Source organism: Arachis duranensis, chromosome 6 (genome assembly GCF_000817695.3).
Source record: "Arachis duranensis cultivar V14167 chromosome 6, aradu.V14167.gnm2.J7QH, whole genome shotgun sequence".
NCBI classification, from domain to species: Eukaryota; Viridiplantae; Streptophyta; class Magnoliopsida; order Fabales; family Fabaceae; genus Arachis; species Arachis duranensis.
In genome coordinates this window covers 105,522,424-105,541,835 of record NC_029777.3, presented here as the reverse complement: position 1 = coordinate 105,541,835, position 19,412 = coordinate 105,522,424, and the positions used below count along the sequence as shown (strand labels likewise).

The 19,412-nt window shown below is 32.3% G+C and overlaps 3 protein-coding genes across 3 annotated transcripts; 2 read left to right on the top strand and 1 right to left on the bottom strand.

Moving 5' to 3' along the window:
* The first annotated feature begins 588 nt into the window (after positions 1 to 588).
* Positions 589 to 2,488, top strand: LOC107495438 (deSI-like protein At4g17486). The gene is made up of 3 exons (XM_016116586.3): positions 589 to 1,119; positions 1,290 to 1,577; positions 1,900 to 2,488. Exons 1-3 carry the CDS (start codon positions 981 to 983, stop codon positions 2,106 to 2,108), a joined length of 636 nt encoding a protein of 211 aa, XP_015972072.1. The 5' UTR covers positions 589 to 980; the 3' UTR covers positions 2,109 to 2,488.
* A 1,993-nt stretch (positions 2,489 to 4,481) lies between these two features.
* On the top strand, positions 4,482 to 5,766 carry LOC107495413 (uncharacterized). The gene is made up of 3 exons (XM_016116563.1): positions 4,482 to 4,634; positions 4,718 to 5,629; positions 5,749 to 5,766. Exons 1-3 carry the CDS (start codon positions 4,482 to 4,484, stop codon positions 5,764 to 5,766), a joined length of 1,083 nt encoding a protein of 360 aa, XP_015972049.1.
* Positions 5,767 to 11,949: 6,183 nt separating this feature from the next.
* LOC107495439 (uncharacterized) lies at positions 11,950 to 13,543 on the bottom strand. The gene is made up of 2 exons (XM_016116588.3): positions 12,742 to 13,543; positions 11,950 to 12,646 (listed from the first exon to the last, which is right to left on the bottom strand). Exons 1-2 carry the CDS (start codon positions 13,364 to 13,366, stop codon positions 12,198 to 12,200), a joined length of 1,074 nt encoding a protein of 357 aa, XP_015972074.1. The 5' UTR covers positions 13,367 to 13,543; the 3' UTR covers positions 11,950 to 12,197.
* Between the last annotated feature and the right edge of the window lie 5,869 nt (positions 13,544 to 19,412).

The following is a 19,412-nucleotide window of genomic DNA, read 5'->3' as shown; positions in this document are numbered from 1 at the left end:
TAGTGAAAGATCACACTTTACTCCTTTAATTATTAAAAAAAACTGTAAAGATCTATTTCCGTTTAATTAATACTATGAATAAAAACTTTTAGTTTTTTATTTTAATAAATATATAATAAATACATTAAAAATTTAATTTTTTTCAATTAACATATCGTAACTAAACCCTTTAAAAACATTGTTTCTACATAGCAATATTTTGTGGTTATCAAAACTATTAAAAATGTAAAATGATGTTGGTGGAATAACGTAAAATGAAACAATTATTATTATTTATTTAATTTTTTTTTTTGAGTCTTTCCAAACCATTCAATTTCCTTGATTTCTGGTACATGTATTTTCCTTGACAATTTTGATGAAAGTCAAAATTATTTATTTCCTTGACTAATTTTGTCCATGCACCACAGCACAGCACCAACAAACAATTATCCTCACAAAAAAATAAAAAGTGGGAATACAAATATGATAATAAGAATAAATACAAATTCAATTCAATATATCCAGATAGACATCATAATAATATATACCACTATAATAGAAATACTATAAAAAAATAAATATAAATAAGCAATAAAAGAAAAAGTGAAAGGTGGGGAAACAAAAGCATACACACTAACATAAGATTCTCCTTCTTCATCATCCCTTGCTCCGAAAGCGAAGGGAGAAAAATGTAAAAAAGAAAAGAAAGAAAGACAGAAAGCATGTTATGGGAAGCAGAAGAGGAAGAAGGAAGAAGAATCTCTGAAAAAGTTCCTGAGAGAAAAATTTCAAGGGTTCTTCTTCCATTTCCCCCTTATCTTTTTGGGGTTCCCATTATACCCTTGAATGTTCTCTAAATTCTCCCTTTCAACCCTCTTAACCGTTACGTTACGCACATCCCCATAAAACCCATAACAACCTTAACTGTTAACCGTAACTAATTCCGTTACGAGAAAATAATAATAATAATAAACAAAAATCAAATTAATATATTTTACAAAATGTTATGCACTAAACTTCAATCGTCTCAACGGAAGAAAAAACCCGGTTTTCCAGTTTACCTTAATGTCTATGATCTTACGCCCATTAACGGTTATGCTTATTGGCTTGGCCTTGGAGTTTACCATTCTGGTGTTCAAGGTAACTTTTTTTGTGTTATTCAGAATTGTAATGTATTGTGTCAATTAAATTTGAGAATCTGGGATCTCATTACAGATCCATGGTGAAAATGAAAATGAATGGTTATTTTATTGAATTGTATTATGTATGTGTTTATATGAGTAATTTTTTGGTATGAATTTTGATGTTAGTTCATGGTATTGAATATGGATTTGGAGCGCACGAACGAGACACGACGGGAATCTTTGAAGTGGAGCCTAGGCACTGCCCTGGATTCACTTTCAGGAAGTCGATCTTCATTGGAAACACGGACATGGGACCAAATGATGTGAGGTGTTTGATGGAGAAGCTAGCCCAAGAGTTTTCAGGGAACACCTATCATCTTATCCAGAAGAACTGCAACCACTTTTGCCAAGATCTTTCTCTCAAATTAACAGGACGCTCTATCCCTCGATGGATCAATCGTCTTGCTCGAATTGGTAATGTTTTATTTCTTGCATTTCAATCAATGCAATTTTATGGTTATGAATCCTAAATGTTACGCTTTTGGTGAAAACTCATGTGTTGAGAGTCGTTAAATAATTTGATAAGTTGATGAAATTGTCATCTAACGCTTTCAACTATCAACTGAGTTTTCACTTATGCTTTTCAGATTACTCTTTGGTTTTCATAGTAACTTCAAATTCTTGTATCTCTAAATCACCCATTGTTTCTCTTATGCTGCATTTTCTGGATTTAATGTGTACTTTTGGTGTTACATATGATAATGTCTAATGGTTTAAATGTTGTCTTGAATTGAAGGTTTTCTCTGCAACTGTGTTCTGCCGCCAAGCCTAAACGACACAAGAATCAATCCGCAGGAAGAAAAGAAGAAAATGAGAACTCAATCCTGCAGGTTCGAGCCGGCTTTGTCCTCTCCTCCTTCGCTGTCTCGTGGCCATAGACATAGCCTTACTGCTCCTGGGTCTTTAGTCAACGATTCGCAGATGGCAACGGTTAAGGTAAAGTAAAAGACTTGAGACAGAACAGGATTCACGCTCTGGAAATTGTAGGCTATTAGAATTTTTATGTGAGCAACCAAATATGGGAAAGGAAGCAATTTTCTCTGTTTTTTCCCATATGTTCTGTTTTCCTGTATAAAAAAAATGGCATGGAATGGTTGCTTCGTTAATGTGCATTTTAGAAATGCTCAATGCTTACATTAATTATTCTTCTGAGTCTTGATTAATAGGGTTAATGTGTGTACATTGTTAGGAGGATAATGTACATTTTGCTCAAGTGAAAATATAATGCAAAAGAGATGTAACAGATTCAAATATCTCAACATTGTGCTTTACTGGATCAAATTGGAGTTCCAATGAAAGGTTAAAAGAACAACAAATTAGCTTGATTAGCATGATTGTTCATAGCTTCTTTACTTTTTTGGATGAGTCCAACATAGGCCTTGAACCTATGAGTAGTTCTTTTATTATATATATAATAAGATATGTTATAACTATTAGATTAAACATATCAATAATTATATATCTGATTGCACTTCAACTTTTGGACAGCCTTACTACAACTGCAAGCTAAGGTTGTTGCTTCATGATTTAAAGGTCACAGATTTTAATCCTAAAATATTTTCTCCCCATGTGTGTGTGCGAGACAAAGTTATACATGTATAGTTGTATACATCTAATCACTACTACTGTTGAAAGCCTTTTAGATCACCAAATAATTCATGAGACGAAACTACCCTTATCAAATGAACAACGTCACTAATTATTAAAACAAGTTTAATTTGTCTGAAAAAGTTTCGTTTATTATAAGAGTAGCCAACGCAATGTGTTGTGTAGACTTGACCTCAAATTTTGTTTACTTCTCGGTTGTATCTTAGCTTGTACCACACTGGCACACTCGTAAAGGATAAGCAACTTCCTATCCTATGATCCATTTTTGTTTCTCGTGCTTTGAACTTTGCATGATGCAACGTCACGTGAAAGCGTAATAGCTAATCAGGCCCTTTCTCTTAATAATAGTATTTTAGTTTAATTTTAAATACTTTTCTTATAATGAATGACTAATTAATTATATTTACTCACTTCTACTTAATTCTTTAATAGTTTGTAAGTCTTTCAATTTTGCAAGTAGCAGGACTTCGAAATTCTATCTTGTATATACAGCAATTTATAATCAACGACAAATATCTAATTAAATGAAGTATAGATTTGTGATAGATTAGTTTTTATTCTGTCGAATTGAAAAATGCAGTGAAAAACTAAAATATTATGTTTTGCTTATATGACTATTCTTTGTGAGTTGTACAAAGAATTTACAGGAGCGTTAAATTACTCATAGTAATATAATGAAACTTAAACATGCTATAATTAGTAATGAAAATCATGCAAGAACATGAATATATAACGAAGAACTTGTATTAAAATATGCATAAATGAAAATAGCAGAAATATAACCCTGGTAAGAGCATAGTAAATGGCAAAATGATAAATTGTAGGAAGAGGAGTGTTAGAAATTAGCAACTTTTGTGATTTGTAGTTATTAAGTAGTCATCAATGATGTTTTTAATGGTGTGAGATTTCATTCAATGATGTAGGATTACTTACTTTTCTTTTACCGGTTACATGCTGGCCAGAATTTAATAAAGTTGTTAGCCTCTAAATTTTTTCTTGTAGGAATTCAAAGACAATAGAAATAATAAAGTGTAGAACCATAAATGAAAAAAAATTAAACTAAGATCGAAATACTTAAATGCACTTGCAATTCATCTTTTTCTTGACTTCGGCAAGTATCTTGGAGTTACCCTTAGCCATTCTAAGGTGACTCGTTCAACTTTTAATGATGTCCTGGATAAGATTCGGAGTAGACTAGCAAGCTGAAAAGGGAGTTTACTCAATCGGGCTGTTAGACTCTGCTTGGTTAATTCTGTTGCCGCCGCTATTCCCACATACCAGATGCAGGTCTCTATTTTCTCCAAAGGAATCATTAGTAAATTGGAGTCTATGATGAGGAATTTTCTTTGGAAATGACAAGTTGATGGAAGATGATTGAATCTTGTTAGTTAGAAGGTACTGGTTACTCCAAAAAGATATGGAGGTTTGGGGATTAGAGATCCTTATTGTGTAAATATTGCTCTTCTTGGGAAGCTAGTTTGGACTTTTTTCCAACAGCCAAACAAGCTATGTGTCCAATTGTTGGATGCCAAGTACCGATCATCTCTATATGACTGTTTTAGTTATCCTAAGAATAAGGACTCTCCCATTTGGAGGTGTCTTTGCAAGGCTTGGGAAGTGTTGAAGGATGGGTTTGTTTGGTGTATTGGAGATTTGAACCAGAATTTTTGGTTTTCTAGCTAGAGGAGAGAAGGACGGTTATCTAATGAGATGGATTATGTTCACATTTCTGATTCGAATCTCCGGATACAGGATATTTGGTCGGTTGGTAAGTGGCATTTGGATACTCTTTATTCTCCTTTATCTCAAAATCTGAAAGGCAATATTCTCTCTTACAATCCAGATAAACAAGCAGGTCCGAAAGTGGGTTGGTATTGGAGTGGGTCTGCTGCCAAAGTTTATAACTCACGCAATGGTTACTTGTGATTGTGTAAGCAGCTGTTTAGTTGGGAGGAGCGAGAGAATTGGCTTTGCTTTGGCGTCAGCTTGTTCCGGAAAAGCATAAGTTTTTGGCTTGGTTGTGTCTTAAGGAGGCTCTTCCTACTGCAAGTTTTCGCTTTAGAAGAGGGATGTCGTCATCGGATAGGTGTTCAAGATGTCTTTCTAGTCAGGAATCAGTTTTACATTGTATTCGAGATTGTCCAAAAGCTCAACTTGTCTGGCATAGGTTGGATATTTCTTGTCATCCTTTGGATTTGAAGAACTGGTTCTTGTATCAGAGCAAAGAGTATCCGTTCAAGTTCTTTTCGGGACTTTGGTGGATATGGCGAGTAAGGAATAATGACATATTTAATCTCCATGAAACTTGGCCTCCGGAAAAAGTGATTTGTCTGGCATTAACTTCAGAAAAGGAGCTTAGGAATATTTTTGAATTACAACGTATGTCCCTTCCCTCTACTCTAAATGGTTTTTGGAATCCCCCATCCATTTGTACTTTTAAGATTAATTGTGATGCTAGTTATTTTGGTTCGGGTGATAGTATTGATTTTGCTTGTGTTATTAGAGATTGTAATGAGAGCTGGCAAAGGGAGTGTTTGGGAATCATTGAGAGTAATAGTATTCTTCAAGGAGAATTGTTTGCTATTTGGAGAGGATATCTCTTAGCTTGGGATGTGGGTCAAGGAGATGTTATTTGTAAGATGGATTGTGTGGAAGCATTTAATCTTGTTACTCAAGATGATTTTGGGTTTATTGATCCATTGGTGCTCAAAATAAGAGATATCATGCATTGGAATTGGCGTGTTGACTTTCGTTTGATTATGAGAGATGCAAACACGGTGTCAGATACTATGGCAAAGATGGCGATGAAGTTACAACTTTCGCATATGGAGCTTCTTTCACCTTGGAGGAGTTTAAGAGTAATCTTAAACAAAACTGTCCCTCTATTTAAGCAGTTCCTTATTTTATTTGTTTTGTTTTTTTTTATTTAATTTATTTCAGTCACAAAAAAATTCATCTTTTCCTTTAAAATTTTCAGAGTGCATGTGCATTGTAACACAATAGAAGCCTCATTGGCTTCAGAATTCTTATCCTATTTATATACAGAATCTCCTATAATAAAAAGGATCTACTCACGTAAAAACCCTTAAAATGTCTTTTTTTAAAGACGTTTTTTAATAATTAAAATTTAACTTATATAATCGATCAAATTGTGTTATTTTTGTCAAAATTAGATTAAATAAACTAATTTGATCGAAAATCGATAAATCGAATCTTGAACCAATCTAAATTAATATTTTTTTTATAAAAAATGACTATAATACTCTTATTATAAAAAATAACTAAAATATTTTTATTATATATATTAATTTTAAAAATCCTAAATTCTAATTTTATGATGACATCGAGAGAAGAAAAAGATTAGGATTTAGAATTTTTAAAATATATAATAAAAATATTTTAAGTCATTTTCTAGAATAGGGGTATTATAGTCATTTTTATAAAAAATATTAATTTAAATCAGTACTAGATTTGGTTTATTGACTTTTTTATCAAATCGATTTATTTCGTCTAATTTTGACAAAAATAACACAGTTTGATCGATTATATAAGTTGAATTTTAATTATTAAAAAAATATCTTAAAAAAAAGACGTTTTAAGCGTCTTTATGTTAATGGTCCCTTAATAAAAATTGGAGTAAATCCCCAGTGGTCTCCGAAATTGACGCTGTACAATAAAATCGTCCATAAGATTTTAATTGCACCAATTACGTTAAAAAAATTGTACCATAATAGTCCCTGACCCGTTTTTCGTTAACGACGCACTGACGTGGCTTGATGACGTGGACTTTTGGTGATACGTGTCACCTCATGGTTTGGCCACGTGTCACCTCATGATGACGTGTCGGTCAACGACATGTGGCATGCTGACATGGATAGGTATGCCATGTGTCACAATGCTATTTTGCCACGTGTCGCAATGCTATTTGTCCACGTGTCATCATTACATGTGCACAAAATTGGTCCCTTGCTCATTTTAGTCCCTGAAATTGAATGTCGTGCACCAAATTAGTCTCTTCATCAGTTTTTTTCTTTTTTTTATAAATTTAAAATTCTCATTATATATTTGAATACACTAATTTTAATTTTATCTTTTCACAAATTATTTAAATACAAGTATTTTTATAAAATATTTTTAAAATATTAGTTTTAATTATACAATTTTTTTACAATATTTTATTAAAAGAATCATATGACATTAATATTGATTTAATAAAGAGTGTAAGTTAAGAGTATAATAATATTCCTTAATATAATTTTTTTAATATTTAACACTTTAATAAATATTTTAGGAATACTTGATAAGGCACTTTTTAACTAATATAAATTCATTATTCCTATCTATTTTAAGAATGTCCGATTTTCCATATAATTAACTTCTCACTAAATTAATAACATAGATTTATACTGTCGATTATAATAATTCATTTTTATCTATAACTTAGTTAGGTGGTTTTTTCATATATTACACTATTAATCAATATAAGTACTTATTTTAACCATGACTTGAACAGTATTAAAACAGATACAAATAAATACAAGAGGCAATAATAAAATTTTGGTTTTAGTTAACATGTACTCTAATGATACAAGTTAACATTATTAATTAAAAAATTTATTATAAAATATGTATAATAAAAAATATAATTGAAATTAGTGTATACAAAATATTGAAAATTTTAAATTTATAAAAAAAATGAGAAAAAATTGATGAAGGAATTAATTTGGTGCACGACATTCAATTTTAGGGATTAAAATGAGTCATTTGATGCAAAATAAGGAACCCATTTGGTGCAAATGTAACGATGACATAATAGATGACACGTGGACAAATAGCATTGTGACACGTGGCATAATCTGACACATGGCAAAGTAGCATTGTGACACATGACATACCCATCCATGTTAGCATGCCACGTGTCGTTGACCGACACGTCATCATGAGGTGACACGTGGCCAAACTATGAGGTGACACATGTCACCAAAGGTCCATGTCCTCAAGCCACGTCAGCGCGTCGTTAACTAAAAACGGGTCAAGGATTACTATGGTACAATTTTTCCAATCTCAAGAATATAATTAATGCCATTATAATCTCAATGACGATTTTAATGCACGACGTCAATCCATTATGGGAATTTACTCTAAAAATTGAGCTTGGATTCCAAATTTCTCCACGTTGTCTTACATTTTCGCCTGAACTATTATGAGAACTCCCTTAAAATGCAAAATACTTTCTCACTTTCAACCCCATTTTATTATCATGTATCTACCCTTTGTCCAAAATTTGGAATAACGAACATATTGATGTTGGTATTGATATTGAAAAACCTTTTTCATAAACGAAACATTAGGTGCATGCATGCTTCTGTACTTATCATATCACATATCTGTCGACAATTATGCAGTAACAGAAGCTCACAGTAAAATAGAAGAAAGAAAAGTGTACGTCAACATAAGTTCATCAAGCGTGCAAGGAAGCATGCAAGGCAAGGTCCTTGAACAGAATTTTATTATATTTTTGCTATTGTAAAGAAGGTAGCTTAGTGTTAGAGATTGTAAGAATCAGTCAGAATTGTTCACTCACATAAATACTTTAATAACAATACAATATAATTTTAATATATAATTTTCTTTTAATAATAATATAATAATATATTTAAAAAAGTTTATTTAACTCTTTAATAAAAAAGAAGTAAAGACTCTCGCTCTAAATTTATATTCTTCATATCCTTTATTTAGAGAGTGTTAATATACATATCACCTTTTATATAGATATAGATCGCTAATAACCTATTAATTCTTAACAACTAAGAACAAATTGTTATAGAGGTGAAAAAGTCAAAGTTATTTTGCTACTTAATAAGCATGTCAACTTGTCTTAGTATTTGATACGCATGTTTAATTTATATAATTATGATAAATTATAGCGACAAATTTTAACTATCATTTTGTAATTTGACTAATTTTAACTTTTTAAATTTGATTCAATTATTTTGACTTTTATATAATTTTCTTACCCTTATCAATATTGATGAATTCATTTTACGCTTCTCTTATACATTTAGATATGAATTGTCATTATGTCATATATATATATTAAAGCTTCTATATTTTTTTAACAATCTCTAGTGATTGTAATTCAAGTTGAATTCTTCAATTTGGTTACTGTCAATTGATAAGCTTAATTTAATTTTCAATAGAGATATAATTTTTATGTAATTTTTTAATTAGTTTAAATTTTGAAAAATATAGTTTTATGATATAATATCGAAATTTTTATGATAAAAAAATTTAAAATTTAATCATTGTTATTCCCAAAAGAAAAAAAATGCATAAAGAAAAAAAAAGAAGTCTATGTAAAAAATTTAAACAAAATTTAAATAAAAAAATCATTATTTATGAGTCGTACTAGAGATATAATTATTTTTTTGTTTTTTTTATTTATTTAAGTTCTTAAAAAAAATAATTTTATGATAATTAAATATTTTTCTATTTGAATTTTGTTTCGGTCAATTAATTCTTAGAGAAATTAAGATTTCTTTTTGTAGATTTGATCTCTTAAGATTCGCATGTATTTGTGATAATTTTTATTTTTTTTATGTTGCTTCGCTAGAATCGGAACATTTAGAAAGTAAATATTAGAGATATAGTTATTAATATTATCTTCTTTTATCAATTTAAATTTTTAAAATAAGTAATTTTATAATATAATTTTATAATTTTATATCTAAAAGATCTTAAGTTCAATTCAAGATACCATAAAGGTTTTTTTTTTCAAAAACGAACATGAATAAAAGATTTTATAAAACATCTACTACGACATCCAATCTTAATTAAGTGAGATTGTTTTCTAAATTTTATTTGGTCCAAAATAAGTATACATTAAATATAAAAGAAGGAAATAATTAGGAGAAGAGCGAAAATAATACACTATGAAAAGTTCCGTATCCATATAGACTTTTCTCTTAAACAATCATTGACCATATGACCTTAGTCCATCCACTCTTCAAAATAAATATCTAGTAATGATTCTAACCAGTTGCTCATGAATTTGGATCATTTAAAATTTAAATTTTATTTTAGAGAATAAAATATAATTTTTATTATTTATTTTATAAATAAGGTCAAAAATAAATATAAAAAAAATTATTTAAAAATAGAAGATCACATTTTACTTTTTAAAATAAAATTTAAATTTTAGAGGATCTAAATCTGATCTTCGTAATACTATTCTAAGACAACCCCTTTTTCCTTTACAATCACTTATGATATGAGATCGGACTTATTTGTTCCAATAATTTTGTTTTAATTAACTTTAACATTTTGTAAGAAAAGCTTTTAAAAAATGTGAAAATTTAGGTGCAATCGATTTCATCTGAAATTAATAGTTAAAAATTATCAAATAAAATTTTAGTCAACTCAACCAAATTATTTAATGATGATGATGGTACATGTCTCTTCATGTTATAAATGATGTACATACAGATCAGATAGTACATACAGCTCCCTCCAAAATTACATCCGATCGCATTAAAGAGTTCTATGTAACAAATAATAATAATAATAAAATGCTTGGCACCATTATAAATTTACTAACACAAGGTGATTACTATTTATGTAATCAAAATAGTTTTAAAAATTAAAAAAAAATAAAAATAATTTTAATATTTAATAATTATTTCAGATATATCCCTAAATGTTGACGATAAGTAATGTGATCATTTTATACTTAGGATTATTATATCAGCATTTTCGTTAATGACGTTAACTCCAACGATATAATTAAAACATATTTAAAATATTAGTTGAAAAATTAAAATAAATTAAATATTAGGAAATTTTTAAAAATTTTTTTTTTATAAAATTTCAGTACAAAATACATACTTGTTTTAAGAAAATTAGTAGTTAATTCTACTAAACAAATCACATTTATTACAAATTAGCATAATCTTACAAAATAATCAAAATATTAAATAAATCAATTTTCTATTTTGTTAAAAAGTGAAAAAAAATAGATTCTAATTAAAATCAGCTTTCAACATTAAAAAAAAAAGAAACAGAGGAAAAAAGGTTATAAAATAAAAAATGCACCCTTATTCTAATTTCTGACGATGTAGCAAAGTGACAAGAAATATATAGATTATGTTCATTACACTAAAAATTAAATGTTTCAGTCAGCCCAAATAAATATCTCTGTAAGCTAAGCTATTTATTTCTTTTCTTCTACGTTGTTCACAACATTGACCATGAAAACATTATCTTTTAAAAAAAAAAATTTGTGGACCAAATTAAGCCCACTGGTATAGTACAACCTACAAACAACCGGCTCGTTAGGCAAAGCAACTATGAATTGCATGTTGCTCCTTTGGCCACATCAAATTTTCTCTGTAGCCAATCAAGCACACACTTTAATTGTGTTCCCTCATCCTTCCAACCTAATCAAGATTGTCAAAAGAAAAAAAAAATTCACATCTTATTATGATAATTTAATTAATTCGGTTTAAAAAATTGCAATTATATCTCCTAAAATTTTCTATTTTCAGAACTCAAATTTGATATATCACTACTAAAACCAATGAACTTTTTGCATTAGTCATCAAGATATCAAGCAAGGTCTTAATTTGTGTTTTCTCAACCTTCCACATGTCACTAGAACTTTTTCTTCTTCATCGAAAATTTGACAAATTCACATATTGTCTCTTTCAAAATGAGTTTTTATTTTTATTTTTTTTCGATTTTTTACAATTTTAAAGACGAACTTGGTTACTAATTGACCAAGTGAGTGTTGATCATCAAAATCACCATTTGAAAATTAGCAAATACGTTTTTTATTTTTTATCTTTTTTCTTTTTTTACTTTTGTTGAAAATGACAGCATCAATATCTTGTGATGTTAACTAATATTAACAATTGAATGAATTAGACTTAACAATTGAATATTAGTTAGACTATTCAACCAATTTTGCTGCAATTAGTAACGATTTATTCTTGTGCAAAATTACAAACAAACTTAATTGATTATCAAATGAAAATAATTAAACTTCGATTCTAATTAATATGATCTCATTCACTCATTTTATCAAACACTTAGAACGCACACGGTCAAACATTAAAAAAATAACCACACGCATAATTTGATTAATTTCCCTCGGCAATTCATTTCACGTAAAATTTTACTAATTTGTGCAAAAGAAAAATTACAATTTACAGATGCTGAACTAAAAAAAGAAAAGTACATAAGATCAATATAAAATAATACATGATCTCTGTATAACAAATGGGTCAACGTAAAAATCTATATCCTAACCATCTCTAAACTTGTGTTAGTAAACAGTAATAGAATTAAAGAAAATCCAATAAGTAATTTGCTCAATGAAATGCAAGAAGAAAGAAGGAGATGATTGAAACATACAGAAAGTAACGGCGATCAAATTCCAATTCTCCAAGCATGAACAAGAAGAGTTAATCCAACGGGACCAATCAACTCGCTCTCTTCAAGATTGGACCACTCCATCACGGAGGAGCTTCCGCCGAATGATCCCAGCGAAGACGACATCGAAAACGACGACGATGACAATAATAAACTCTTGCCAGTTTTTCCGCATTCCGAATCGTTCCAATAAGTCTCCCCAAAATCCTCGTCCTCCTCGAACTTGAACATAAACACTGCGTGACCATCCTCAGTTTTACCCAGATTGTTATTCTTATTATTGTAGGAGTTGTTATAGTTGTTGTAGTAGTGTTGGTATTCCTCCTTTTTGAATAGCCAGTTATGAACGTCCCACGTGATTTGCACGTGACCACCTTCACCAATTTCCACTCTCTCATTCCCCCGAAACTTCCACCTCAACCTCTTCACTTCCAAAACCTTCTCTCCTGTACAATTACGAATACAGTATTAAAATACATACAAAATTAGTGGTAAATAAATTTGAAAAGTAGGATTTGATTTGTCTATCGTAGCTCCTCACCGTCGAAACTAAACAGAAGCCTCGAGTTTTCGCTATCGTCGCCGCCGCCGCCGTGATATTCAACCTCCAACTCTCTCGTTCTTCCTGCGATCGTTGCTGACGTGGAGTAGATTCTGTTGGAGACACCGTTGGCGTCGACGTCGACGTACTCTTTCCTGGTGACGAGTACCTGGCGGTTCTTGGGATCACGTGCCTTGCACGTGGCGCATGCATCTTTGAGCGGTACATCTCCGACGAGGAGTGCGATGGAGTCGTCTAGCGTGAGGGCAAGGAGGTAATTAGACTCAGGCTCCGGACGGTTACCGAACCTGGCTTTGGAGAGGTTCCAGAAGATTCTTATGTTGTGAGAGAGAGATTTGTGCCCGCGCTTCTTGTTGCGGAAGGAGAAAGGGAAAGCGTTGATGCGGAGGTTGAAGGTGGGAGGGTTGAAAGGGTGGTGGTTGTGGAGATGGAGCTGGAGGGACCGGCCGAAGATGGACTGAGACCATGTCACGGTGACGGTGCCGGCGGCGGTTTGGTATGTGTAGCTGGTTTGTGTTGTCAAGAAGTGTTGCGGCCGCAGCGGTGGATGCGGCGGACAGTCGTCGGAAGTTTTTGAGAGGTGGAAGCATGAAAGGAAGGACATTATCTCTGGTTTTTGTTATTTGAAAAAGAATTTGGAGATTTTGTTGAATATAAGAGTTTTTTAAAATGTTTTATTATAGTTATTTTGGCATGGAAATTGAAGAGAAAAGAAGGAAGGAATGTGGTATTTGCTTTTTTTAATAGTGCCAGGGAAACCAGGAGAGAGAGAGAGTTGTTAAAACATTGAATACACTTTGACTCCTTTTGTGTATGTATGTATGTTTTAAGAGTCGTAATATGGTTTCAACTCTCAACAAATTAAAGATATTTTTTATTTGAATTTAAATTTTTAAAATTTTAAATTTTCACTTCTAAGTGTCATCTTTTATATTTCTTTACGTATACTCTTTTTATTTATTTTAATAATTATGATTTTTTTTAACTTAAAAAAAGCATTCCCTTATATATTAAAATTAATTTTATTTTCTATACCTAAATTTACAATTTTGATAATTAAAAACAAAAGTATTACTCATTATCTTTTTCGATTACGAGCTTTAAATGACTCGATTTTCAAACTTACTTTCTCCTCCTCCAACCCCTTTTTTTCCTCTCGAAGAGTGGCTACCTCGACTCAAAAAACCTCTAAAAAATACTGAATAGCATTTAAAGCAGTCCTCTCTAACTCTTTCAGCAAAGTAGAGCATACCCCAGCAGTTTAAATTTTCTCTCGAATTAAGACCTGGAGGTGGTTTTTGATAGAAGTATCATCCATATTAATAAAGAAGGGAGGAACTCGAGGAGTAAGAACTAGAGAATGAGGAGGAGGAATAAGAGGGTTTGCCAACTTGCCTTGAGAAGAGGAACTCGAATTGGACTTAGTTGGAGAAGGGGTATCCGACTTGCCGCTCTCCTGCAACTAAGCAACTCGAGTTCGAGCGTTCCTCTTGACTTCTTGAACCTTCTAGTAAGCTTTGGAACCACTTTTTATTTTTTGCAAAAAAGAATAAGAGACATCAACAAACAAATCGGAAAAACGAACAGTTATCTATGAAATAATAGTAAAGACTACCTAACTTAGTATGAACATAACTCGGAGTTTCGAGAAATAATTTTTTAGTGTCAATGTTTGGAGACTGTCCCCAAGCCTCTCAGAAGAACTCGACTACAGCCTCCTCGACTTTGTCCAAGTCTGTCAGATTATATTTCTCAACAGGGGCTGCCTTTACCCAGTACAACTGGAAATGAGGCTCATTATTTTCACTCAGAAAGAAGGGATGGTGACCTTCAGCAGCACGGACTTTATAAAAAATTCTGACTTTGAATAGCCCAAAAGGATATTCACTGTTGCTTATTTGAGGCTGCACTAAGGGTTTTGTAAGATGAAACAAATAGCGAAAGATTTTTAAAGAAATCGGAAAGTCGAGTTCACGATTTATGAGTTGATAAATCTTCATAAACCCCAAAAAATTTGGGTGTAGCTCGGAAGGAGAAACTTTACAGTAAGATAAAACTTCAGTTTCAAAATCAAAAAAAGAAAATACCACCTCAAGGCGGGTAAAAAGACAATCGTACATGAAAATAAAATGCGACTCCGAACAGCAACTCGGCCAAAGCAAACTCGGTCTTCAGGGTCAGGGGCAACTAACTTATTCTTTACCTCATCATCCCTAGAACTACAAATCCAATGGTGTTTGCGAAACTCATCTACAAAAACGCTATCTACCATAGCAATTGCACAAAGAATCGAAGAGTCTACCTATTTCAATATATCATCAAGAACCCTTGAAGATATTTTTGAAACAGTTGAGTGAGACATTTAGAAATATATACCTAGATTATGAAAAAAGAAGCTAAGGCATCACTACCAATTGTAAATTAAAGAAACTCCTTTTCACAGATTATAACATTCGACAAACACGGGGAAGTATTTTTAGAAAATGCATGACAATGTGTTGAAAGCAGTCACAACAAATATCATTTACAAGCATCTTCCTACACGAAGAAGACCATGACAGTATCATAACAACAAAAACAATAAACTAATCAACAAAAAAAGTTGAAACAAAAATAGCTTCATCAATAAATAGAGACTTACCATAAAAAAATCTACGTTCAAACAAAGGTCCTTCAAGGCGACAAAGAAACATCACACAAAAATACTACAAAAACACAAGAAAGGCTAACCTTTGAGGAAACCAAAAATAGCAAAAATACTGCATAAACAGAAAAGAAAATTAACCTTTTTTTGAAGAAGTTGAAGAAGGTCAACAGCGTGGTAGGAGCAGCAAGCAAGTTTCCTCAAATGCCCCACGTTCTTCAAGGCTCTCCAGAGAAAGAGCAAGATCCTAGTGTAAGGGAGGTTTGAAGGAAAAGGAAAGGGTTGGAAAGAACGAAAGGGCACGAGTTTCACAGAAGGAACAGAGAGATGAAAAGGAAGAAAGAGAAAAGGGGAGGAGTATTTAAAAGACCCAGGGAGAAAAATATAAAAATTCCTCATTAAATGACGTGCAAGGTTACAAACATAAATGCATCTTACGTGTCCAAAAGGGAAACCAATAGACGCAACGGTTGGCATTCTAAAATCATGTCGGTTTTTCGACTTAAACGCATAAACCGACCTAAAAAAAGCCAACTTCATTCATACTTGAATCCGACTTAAACAAAAAGATCGGACTCAAGTACGGACATTGTTCATACCCGGCCCAAAACATGAGTCAAGCCCGAAGATAGAAAAAGCCCAAAATGCAGCTGTTCATAACCGACTTCTGCACAGGTCGGAACGAAGTGCTGCATGATAACCCCTTCACTCCCCAAGGGGTTATAACTTACTCCTAATATCTCTCACCCACTTCTAGAAGAGAGATCTCAACAACCCTAAGATAAAAGGACGGTTATCCACCACCAGAAATAGAACTACTCCAACGGTAGTTATTGGCTCATCACCTATAAAAGAAGTTGAAGGTTGTAGCAGGCTTAGAGAAGGGGGAGTTGAATCTATGACAATCTTTTACTTTAATGAAATAACACTTTTAAAATAAACTTGCAATCTGAACCTGTTTGAACTTGGCAGCGAAAAATTTATGAGACAATTTCATTTTGACTCATGAATATCAGAAAGTATAACAGAGAAAGGAAGAGAGAAGCTGACACCATCATGTATCCTGGTTTGGTTGCCTTGTGCAATGCAACCTACGTTCAGTCTCCACCACAACAGTGGTGAAATTTTCACTATAGTTAAAGTATTACATACACCAATTTCACAGGATTGACACAATCCTTTCACACTCAAGTTCTAATCTAACTTGACTTGGTTATGCTAATACCTAACTCTTCACTCTTAGTGCTAACCCAACTAAGAAAGGGGTACCTCATTGGTACAAGATACAAGACACAGATTCAACCTAAAGAAATCTGAAATAACTCTAGACTTTTCACTCCTGTATATCTCTCTGCCTCTTTCCACTCTTAGGCTTTTCACTGACTCTCTCAATTAGCCTTTTACCTCAAGAAATTACAGAAATATAAACATTGAAAAGTAAATTACAATCTGTAAAACATGAAGGAGATTGATGCTTTAACAGCCTCTGATGCAATATGTTGAACCGGGTTGAGCAAACACTAATCAAGTTCTTCATCTTGGCGAAAATGCTTCTTTCTCTAGATAGCACTGTCCAAAACGTTGAACCCTTTCAGGAAGCTCTCTATGAAACCTTAACTCTAGTTCTTTTCTCCTTAGCTTCTGAATGATCAAAACTCTTCTTTTGTATCTCCTTGCATGTAGCTGAGTTGCTCTCCCTAGGTCAACTTCTTGAGCTGTGTGCTTCACCAAATCACCACATCACCTTTTCCAGTTAATCCTCAAATTAGGAACTTTTGTTCTGACCTTCTCTAGTTGATCGAAAGCCACAAGACAGCAGAAATAAACATTTTCAATGGTAAACTCAGATCATGGCCATTGAAACACAACTTGGTCTCCAAGACACACTTATGACCGTAAATGCACAGCAGTGAAAAACAGAGATCATCTTTCTCATGTATCCCGTTTCAGACTGGCAGAGAATTGGAAAGAGGAGAAGAAAGCAATATGCATGCAATAGAAAATATGTTACCTTTGACCTTTGCCTTAGCTAGATTTGGTTTGATTTTGCTGATTTGACCTCAACCTTTCTTGCCTAACCTTCTCTTTCTTTCTTCTTCTGTAAATAGCTTAGGAATTAAGCACTCTCTCACTTCTATGATTTCTGATCAAGAGGAAAAAAGTGAACGTTGCTTTTGGTGAAAGCAAATGGGAGGGAGTTGCTTGCTATCGGGTTTGGATTGGATCAATTCATTTGGCCCGTTTTGATTTCTCAGCTTTGTTTGCTTTTGGGCTTTGTTTGTATTGTCATCCTATCAGCATAATTAATTTGTTTCATAGTGGGCTGCAGCTAAATATTAAATTTTTGGCCTGCATCACTTCAACCAAAATAATCAAAACAAATTAGTTAATTTGTCCAATAAAGTAATATTTTTCATCATCAATTAATTTAGTTAATTTTTTAACTCAACAACACTGACACCTTTAGTTATACTTAAGTCGGGGTAAGTATTGTTTTGGTCCCTAAGGTCTGTGGTGAAAATCAAATTCGTCCCCGATCTTTTTTTGTTATTAAAACCATCCTTAACGTTACAAAACATTATAAAATCATCCTTTTGTTCATAAACAGAATTTTTTAGACAATTTTACCCTTTAAATAAAAATAAAAAATATTAAAAAAAATCACCCCACCCCACCTCACCCCACCCCTTATCACTACCTAAAACAAAAAAAGGCAAAAGACAAACGATTGTGAAAGTGGAACACGGAGGATATGTTATCGGGGGAGAAGGCGGCGGAGAAGGGGAAGAAGAGGGAGGGGGCAGCAGTGGCGATGCGGGGGATGTCAGAGTCGGAGAGGGAGTGGGATTTGAGGAGGTTAACGGTGGCAAATATGCGGTGGAGAGTGTCGGAGTCTGGGAGGGGGACCTCGCCGGCACTGCTTCTTCTTCTGTGATTGCCTCTACTTCTTCTTCTGCCTCTTCTTCTTCTTCTGCTTCTTCTTCTGCCTGTTCTTCTTCTGCTTCTGCTTGAACTTTTGCTTCTGCTTGAATTTATGCTTCTTCTTCTTCTGTGATTTTTTAATTTTTTAATTTCTTATTTTGCTGTTTTTGGATACGAAAACTGAAATTGTAATTAATGATTATTGAAATTATTGTTTAATCTGAAATTTTTGTTGATTTATTTTGGAAAAAGTTGGAAAAGCCAGCGACTTGGTGTTTGGATCTTGCTGGTTTTGAAAGCAGATCTTTTTTTTTTCAATTGAATTCTGGTTTCCTAATTTTCAAGTGATGGAATGATCATGTTCTTAGTTTAATTTTTTAATATTATTTTTAATTATTTATTAAGTGTAATTTAGTAAAAAATAAAATTAAAGTAGAAAATGACGATTTTATAACGTTTTGTAACGTTGAGGATGATTTTAATAACGAAAAAAGATTGGGAACGATTTTGATTTCTGTCTCAGACCTTAGAGATAAAAACAGTACTTAACCATACTTAAGTCCCAATACACCTAAATCTGCCAAAATTCTTGTTGACTTAAACATCAGAGTGTTTTGCAAGTACGACCCCTCACCTCCTCATGAGGAACTTGGACAAACGGCATCTCAGCATATCAAGTCAGATGTTATCACACAAAAAAAATCTGAATCTCACGTTCGAATCCAAATCAACGTTTCAGGTAACTCTCGGAACAGTAACCCTAAATGTTCATTGATCTTTAGTTTAGGACCTGTCATGATTCTATATTAATTAGTAGAGTTCTTTAAGTTAATTGTATCTATTATTAATTTTATTTAATGAATAAAAGAGTTGTATATATGGATATTTTGGGAAGTGGTAAAAGAATCGTATCAAGAAAATAAAAATTCCAGGTACTGTCCACACTGGCCACTGCCCAGACATTGTTGGATTTCCTTAAATGAAACAAATCAAGCAAATATATTATATATCAATGGATCGGAACATCATATTAAGCAAAAATTAAACCCGTTTAACAACATTAATTACCTATACGTTTAACTGT

Bases quoted from the DNA above. Each gene is read 5' to 3' on its own strand.
- LOC107495438 (XM_016116586.3), top strand. From the start codon at position 981: ATGTTATGCACTAAACTTCAATCGTCTCAACGGAAGAAAAAACCCGGT. The intron at 1,120-1,289 runs GTAACTTTTTTT...TTTTGATGTTAG, and splicing joins TTACCATTCTGGTGTTCAAG to TTCATGGTATTGAATATGGA. The intron at 1,578-1,899 runs GTAATGTTTTAT...CTTGAATTGAAG, and splicing joins CAATCGTCTTGCTCGAATTG to GTTTTCTCTGCAACTGTGTT.
- LOC107495413 (XM_016116563.1), top strand. From the start codon at position 4,482: ATGGATTATGTTCACATTTCTGATTCGAATCTCCGGATACAGGATATT. The intron at 4,635-4,717 runs GTGGGTTGGTAT...GCAGCTGTTTAG, and splicing joins ATAAACAAGCAGGTCCGAAA to TTGGGAGGAGCGAGAGAATT.
- LOC107495439 (XM_016116588.3), bottom strand. From the start codon at position 13,366: ATGTCCTTCCTTTCATGCTTCCACCTCTCAAAAACTTCCGACGACTGT. The intron at 12,647-12,741 runs GTGAGGAGCTAC...GTAATTGTACAG, and splicing joins GCTTCTGTTTAGTTTCGACG to GAGAGAAGGTTTTGGAAGTG.